The 7,500-nt window shown below is 18.7% G+C and overlaps 3 protein-coding genes across 3 annotated transcripts, besides 17 other annotated features; 1 reads left to right on the top strand and 2 right to left on the bottom strand. All coding sequences in view use genetic code 6, as the record gives it.

Moving 5' to 3' along the window:
- Positions 1–395: 395 nt before the first annotated feature.
- IMG5_095380 (hypothetical protein) lies at positions 396–2,102 on the bottom strand. Its single transcript, XM_004035561.1, has 7 exons — positions 2,005–2,102; positions 1,749–1,961; positions 1,590–1,700; positions 1,360–1,538; positions 1,147–1,300; positions 1,021–1,104; positions 396–608 (listed from the first exon to the last, which is right to left on the bottom strand). Exons 1-7 carry the CDS (start codon positions 2,077–2,079, stop codon positions 492–494), a joined length of 933 nt encoding a protein of 310 aa, XP_004035609.1. The 5' UTR covers positions 2,080–2,102; the 3' UTR covers positions 396–491.
- Positions 817–880: a microsatellite.
- Positions 2,103–2,275: 173 nt separating the features above from the next.
- Positions 2,276–2,366: a microsatellite.
- Positions 2,287–2,383: a microsatellite.
- Positions 2,288–2,353: a microsatellite.
- Positions 2,363–2,407: a microsatellite.
- Positions 2,408–2,574: 167 nt separating this feature from the next.
- Positions 2,575–2,664: a microsatellite.
- Positions 2,664–4,405, top strand: IMG5_095370 (hypothetical protein; the record flags this gene model as incomplete). The annotated part of the gene is made up of 3 exons (XM_004035560.1): positions 2,664–3,841; positions 3,912–4,052; positions 4,102–4,405. The coding sequence occupies 3 exons, from the start codon at positions 2,664–2,666 to the stop codon at positions 4,403–4,405; spliced, it is 1,623 nt and encodes a 540-aa protein (XP_004035608.1).
- Positions 2,808–2,859: a microsatellite.
- Positions 4,406–4,425: 20 nt separating the features above from the next.
- Positions 4,426–4,479: a microsatellite.
- A 4-nt stretch (positions 4,480–4,483) lies between these two features.
- Positions 4,484–4,528: a microsatellite.
- Positions 4,488–5,992, bottom strand: IMG5_095360 (hypothetical protein; the record flags this gene model as incomplete). The annotated part of the gene is made up of 1 exon (XM_004035559.1): positions 4,488–5,992. A coding segment is annotated over one exon (1,320 nt), but the record flags the coding sequence as incomplete, so codon positions are not given.
- Positions 4,616–4,667: a microsatellite.
- Positions 5,993–6,266: 274 nt separating the features above from the next.
- Positions 6,267–6,320: a microsatellite.
- Positions 6,321–6,970: 650 nt separating this feature from the next.
- Positions 6,971–7,025: a microsatellite.
- Positions 6,971–7,029: a microsatellite.
- Positions 6,975–7,015: a microsatellite.
- Positions 6,975–7,030: a microsatellite.
- Positions 7,019–7,088: a microsatellite.
- A 24-nt stretch (positions 7,089–7,112) lies between these two features.
- Positions 7,113–7,151: a microsatellite.
- Between the last annotated feature and the right edge of the window lie 349 nt (positions 7,152–7,500).

Below are 7,500 nucleotides of genomic sequence, written 5' to 3'. Positions count from 1 at the left end.
ATTTTAAAAGAAAATAATTAAGAAAATCAACATATATTGTATATTTTGTAAAAAAAAGGAAATAATAAAGAATTTAATTGGCCAAGAATTTAAAAATAACTTTTTAAAGCTGACGAAGAACTTGAAAATTAAAGAATATTAAATCAATTTTAAAATATTTAATACGATGAATAAGATTATAAGTATGAAAACGATAACGACGAAGAAATCGAAGACGATTAAATTTAATCTGATATATTACATTACGAATAAATTGAATAAGAAGAGGAAAAAGTAGAAGTAGCTAATTATTAAAAATAAATTAATAAAAGTTATTGATTTTTTGCATTTTATAAATTAAATATATATATATATATATATATTAAAAGCCTATATTATTGAATTGTATTTTTAATGAAAAAATTAAATATATTTTATTTTTTATTTATTTCTTTAAAAAATAAAATTATATAAAGTAAAGAAAATATTATATATATATAATAATCTTATATTCAATGATTTTTATTAATTCCATAATAAGTTTCTCCTACTGTTTTTCTAATTTAATGGAGAGACATAAACATACAAATATTCCAAGTAATAATTCTTTAAGCATTAGGAACAAATCCCTGTAATAAAAAAAAATATAAATTAATATTTTTTTTTTTTTAGAATGTTTTTCTTTTTTTTGTAATTTTTATTAAGAAACGAAAACATAAAAAAAACAAATATTTTTTTTTTTTTTATGTCCTCTTTATCTTTAATGATTGAGTTTTATAAGATTACAGAATTATAAAAAATAAAAAATAAAATAAAATGAAATAAACTAAAAAAGTAATATATATATATATATATATATATATATATATATTTATATATATATATATATATATATATATATTACTTTTTAGAATGTTTTATTTTATTTATATTTAAAAACTCAATCAAATAAATAATGAATATAAAAATTTCATATTTAAGATTAAGTTTTTAATTAAATGCAAAGAAAAAATAAAAAATTATAATATATAATATAATAACCTTGTAAAATGCCATAAATCCATCTTCCTAAAATGTTCTAAAAACACAATCTAAAACTCCTTTATATTAAGTACCTGATCCTGACTATAAAAATAATTAAAAAAATAAATATAATTAAATATTTACACTAGAATTCATAATTCTTGTTTTTAAAACATCCACTGGAGACCCTACAACAGCTGCTACAAAACCTGCAATAGCCGAACAAATCATATGAGTAGAAATCGAGTGATCATGTAATAATTTTCTACTTACAAAGAATTATTTAGATTCATCATATCTATTAATTTAAATATTTTTAATATATATATTCTATTTTTTGCATTTTATATTTAATACGTTGCTAATTCCGTAGCATTAATCACTGAATTTCTTACAATATTAGGTGCTAAACCTTACCATAGTCCTGCAGCACCTTAAGTCCTAACAATTTTTGTATATGCATCTAATACTCCATTATATCTTCTTTCTCCAGCAGGCTTTTTTCCTTCTGCTTATAATCTAATTTTTACTAAATCCTTATTTAAAAATTATATTAAAAATTTTATTTTTTTATATATATAATTTACTGTTGGATTTGCAACCATTATTCCAATACATCCAGTAGTTAAACCAGCCAATATTTTTTTATAAAGAGGAGTTTATCCTAATTCTTCTTTTGATGAATAGAAGTTTCTTACCTGTTTAATATTTAATCTTCATTTTAAATTATAATATTTATTATTTACAGGTTCATAAAGTCCAATTCTAATTGAAGCAAATACCATTTATCTTTAAAGACCGGCATTTAAACCAGAATATAAAGATAAAAAACCTTCTTCCTTTATCATAACTTTAACAGTTCCTAAAACACCATTATACTTTAAAGGTTTTCCTGCTTCAGCATGTCCTGGTTAAATTTATAATCTTACTTTTGCTGTATCGAAAGGTATGGTTGCAGTCTTTTTTTTATTTTATATAGATAAAAGAATATAATATAATTACTTCTGCTATACTTCCAGATATACCTCCTGTTAACATCATAACCCACATAGGAAGTGATTAATTACTATTTGACATTTTATTTTAAATAAAGAGAAAATAAAGAATTAATTTAATAAATAAAAAAAAATGATATATATTTGAATTTAATTATTTATATATGTATATATTTTGTTTGATTAATAATATTTATATCTGAATAAATCATGAAATACGTAATTTGTAAAATTATGATTTTAATTAATTAAATAAATTTATTTAGTTTTTCGAATTAAAATTTTATTAATTTATATTTGAAAGTATTTATTTTTACATTTTATAAAATATATATTTATATTTGAAAGTATTTATTATTAAATTTTATATATATATATATATATATATATATATATATATATATATATATGCTTATTTTCTATTTTATTAAAAATAATATTTCTTTCTGATAATTAATTTTATAAAATTTTTTTTTAATATAAAAAAAATTAATTTATTAAAAAAAAAAAAGCTTTTTTAATTTTTTTTTTTTTTTATAAAATAAATAAAAATATTATTTAACGAAAATATTTTGCCGAAAATAATAATAATATAATAAAAGACAAAAATAATTATATTCACATATATATAAAAACAAATAAATATAATAATAAATAGAAAAAAATATGTAAAGCCTTAAAAGAAAATATTAAACTAATAATACTTAAACTAATTTATAGATTTAAAAAAAATAAAAACCTAACAATTATTTAGAAAAAAAAAATTAAAAAAATCATATCCAAAAAGATAATAATGAGCAAAACACATACAAAAACACTCAAAATAATTCAGAAAAAAACACAGAAAAAAATCTCAAAAAAAGCCTAAAATAGTAAAAAATTCCATAAAATGATATTCTTTCATTATAATTATAAAATAATTAATAAATAATCGAAAATAAAAAATAAAAAGCTGATAAAAAACAAGAACCAAAAGAAATAATATACAAAGATTTTAATTAATTTGGAGTAAAAAAAAATTAATTTCAAAAAAAAAAAAAAAAAAAATTAAAGTTACATGAAAAGTTATTATAAGCCTGTTAGCGTTTAAATTACATAACACCAACCCCTATATAATAAAAAAGCCTTCCTCACACATTAAAAAAAAAAGACATAATAGCACTCGCCGAAACAGGTTCTGGAAAAACCCTATCATTTGCCCTCCCAATACTGCAATAATTTTTAAATTAACCACATGAATATTACGCCTTGATACTTTCTCCAACAAGAGAACTATGCGTATAAATATCAGAATCATTTGAAAATCTAGGAAAAGAATTCGGTTTGAAAGTAGTAGTAATAGTAGGAGGATTAGACCCTATAAAGCAAATGATTGCCTTGTCTAAAAATCCTCATATAAGTATATATTATAATATAATATATATATATATTTATTTATATATATTAGTTGTTGGTACACCTGGAAGAATTTAATATCATTTTTAAAATACTAAAGGTTTTTAAATGAATAATTTAAAATTTTTAGTTTTAGATGAAGCTGATAAATTATTAAATATGGATTTCGAAGCAGAAATAAATGATATTTTAGACAAAATTCCGAAAGAAAGGAATACATTTCTTTTTTCAGCTACTATGACTAATAAAGTACATAAACTATAAAAGGTTTCATTAAGAAACCCTGTTAAAATAGAAGTTTCAACTAAATATTAAACTGTATAAACACTAATTTAACAATATTGTTTTATTCCAATAAAATATAAAGATTCATATTTAGCTTTTATTCTGAATGAAAATTAAGGATCTTCTTGCATTATTTTTGTTACTACATGTATAAATTCTATTAGGTATTAATATATAAAAAAAAAAAATATCTAAATATATAAATATTTATATATTTATATATATATATATTAGACTAACTTTAATGTTAAGGAATTTAGGATTTTAAGCTGTTTCTATACATGGATAAATGAATTAAACAAAAAGATAAACCGCAATTAATAAATTTAAAGACGGATAAAAGAAAATACTTGTAGCAACTGATGTGGCCTCAAGGCATACTTTTTTACTAAATATTAATTTTATTTTAATTATTTTTTTATAGAGGATTAGATATTCCTTGTATTGATTTAGTTATAAATTATGAACTTCCTGCAAATACAAAAGAATACATTCATAGAGTTGGAAGGACGGCAAGAGCAGGAAGGAAAGGAAATGCTATAAGTTTAATTTCATAATATGATTTAGAAGCTTTTTTAAAAATAGAAGATTTATTGGGTATCAAAATCGATTAATATAATATCGAAGAATATAAGGCTTTGGTTTTTAATGAGAGGATTAATGAAGCTTAAAAAATTTCAACAAAATAATTAAAAGAATTAATTGAAACTAAGAAAATAAAAGAATGAAAAATATTGTTTCCCTTTTGTATTTTATAATTAAAATAAAAAAATATATTTTTAATATAAATATTAAATAAATAAAAAAAAATATTTAGAATAAATACAAAAATTTAAAAAAATACTAAAAATATATATTTTAAATAAATAAAAAATTTAATTTTTTTTTTAAAAAATATATATATAAAACAATCAAAATAATACCCAAAAACCCATATTAAAAAAAGTTATAAAATTAAAAAAAAACGCATATAAACTTAAAAAAAAAAAGGAAAATCAATCCTACAAAATATTATTTTTATCTTCACTAATATAATAAACTGTCCAATCATTTGGTGTTTTTTCATTAGGTTTTCCATGCTTATCTAACATTCCTTCCTTAATAAGATTTTTCTTTCTCAAAGACCTCGGTCCAAGTCCCCATCTTTTCGGGTAAAGATCTCTATCCATCACTACTCTTTTAGTTTTTGCTACTACCCCATGATCACAAGTAGCTAATTCTGAAGTTTACATTTAAGCAATAGCAACTGCCACAGCTTCTCCTTTAGTGGTAATAAGTACAATTTCTTTACCTAATTCAATTCCATTATCATATCTAAGTACTCCTGGTAACATAAGTTTAGCCCCATAACAAATAGAATTAACAGTAGAGTCTTTAACAACAATTCTAGGGAAATTAGTAAGCAAGACTTCCTGAGGAATAACTACTTTTCTCAAATATGAATCGTCTTTATAATTTTCATATCTCCAAATTGAATCTTTAACATCATGCATAGTGACTAGGTATTTATTTTCATCCATAATACCGGATCTTACTCTTCTTAATTCTTCCATATGTCCCCCTACACCTAATAATAAACCTAAATGTACACATAAAGTTCTCACATAAGTTCCTGCTTCGCAACTCATCCAGAAAATCCCGAGTCTTTTCTCGGGATTATATTCGATTAATTTCGACTCGTAAATAGTTCGAACTCTTAATTCTCTCTTAACAGCAGATATTAGAGGAGGTTTTTAAAAAACAGCCCCTGTTAATTATTACAAAGCCTTATTTAATTTATTCGAAGACTAAATTTCTTAATGTAAACGTACTATTCCTACGTATTCTTTTCCTGCACTTTATTGAGCTTTAGCAAGTCTTGTCGCTCTATTTAAACATACAATTAAAGATCCTGTCACTTTCGGATCTAAAGTACCCGAATGCCCTGTTTTGTCCATTTTTGTTATTCTATCGAATAATTTCTTTATCCACGCAACTACTTCATGGGATGAAGGATTTGATGGTTTATCTAAATTTATTACTCCGTATTTTAAATGTTCTTCTACAGAACGGGATAAAGGAGTAGATCCATTACATAATGGAGTATAATGAGATGATCTAATGTTCATCTTATCGTAGTTTTTTAATAGTAAAGGCCATTCACTGGCATCTAATTTAGCTTTCGTGGAAGTCAAGGGCTTTATATAGTCTTATTGGACTTTTTAGGCATTTACTTCAATGTGATTATTGGTTACTTCGACTTCTTCTTCTTCATCTTGGAAAGATTTTTTCTTAATTTATTTGCTTTTTTTACCCATTTTTATTTTTATGTTTATTTTCTTTATTTTTTATTTTAAGATGTTTTATTATTTATTTATTTTTATTTAAAAAGATTTTTGTATTTTTGTATTATTTATTTTTTATACTTTTTTATTATATATATATATATTTAGTTTTGTTATTATTTTTTATTTTATTTTAATTTTTTTATAAAACTTATTGTATTTATTATATTTTATGTTTAGTAGTTAGAAATTTTATTTCTGAATATTATATAAGAAAATTCTAGTATTAAATATTTTTAAAAATATTAATATTTTGACAATCATTATATTAAAATAATTAGTTATAAATAATTAAAATATTATATATATAATATTAAAAAAATAAACATAAATACATATATATATTTATATAATTTTACGAAAAATTTAAATAATAGTTTTTAATAAAAACAAAAACATATGCATAAAAAATTTATATAAAAAGTATATTAACATTTTTATTATATTTTTAATTTCAAAATTATTCTTTATTTTAAGATGCTTATGAATAAAAGTTATAGCATAAATCTTTTAATAAAAAGAATCATATTAATATTATATAGTCTTAATATAGTAAATAATAATTTTATATTTTATCTGTTATGATTTTTATACTATACAACTTCTTTATCCAGAACTAAATTAATAAAATAAAAATAAAAATAATTGTTTTTTAAATCAATAAATATTTTAATATTAAAATTATTATTATCATTATATTGTGCTAGATTTAATAAAGAATATTTATTACTTTCCTAATAATTATATTATTTTAAGACAATTAATAACTTTAAATTTATTTGATATTTGCATTTAAATATAATATTTATTAATTTTTAAAAAATTATTATTAATAGGTTTTCTTCCATTATATTATGTAATTTAAATAAGAAATATCGTATATGAAAAATGATGAGGAATATATATTATAGCAACTTAAAAAGTTTAAATTCATAATAAAAATATAAATAAAAAATATTTTATATAACTTATAATAAAAAAATATATATATAATATAAAAAAATATATAAATAAAAATAATATAAATAATATATATTAATAATTAATATTAATATTAATATTAATATTAATATTAATATTAATATTACTTAGTGATTATTTTATATAATTTTAAATAATATATTATAAATAAATATACTTATAATTAAATTAAATAAATTAATTTGATATATATATTTTTTTAAATATTTCTTCTTTATTATTATATATATATTTAAATATATATAAAATTAATTAATTTTTATATTGTATTTATTAATTTTATCTTAATTTATAATTAATAAATATCATATAATTTTATTTAAATTTATAATTATTTTAAAAAATTATCATAATTTAGCAATAAAAATTAATTTTTTTATTTATATTTATATTTTATTAATTAATGATAAAATGACTGTTATACTATACATAAAAAATAAAATAAAAAAAATTAAATTTAATATTTTATATTTTAAAAAATATAAAATAATCATATTTGTTTTTTAAAAATAAAAATT

Source organism: Ichthyophthirius multifiliis (assembly GCF_000220395.1).
Source record: "Ichthyophthirius multifiliis unplaced genomic scaffold scaff_1120509250778, whole genome shotgun sequence".
NCBI lineage: Eukaryota > Ciliophora > Oligohymenophorea > Hymenostomatida > Ichthyophthirius > Ichthyophthirius multifiliis.
This window is presented reverse-complemented; position numbering and strand designations above follow the sequence as displayed.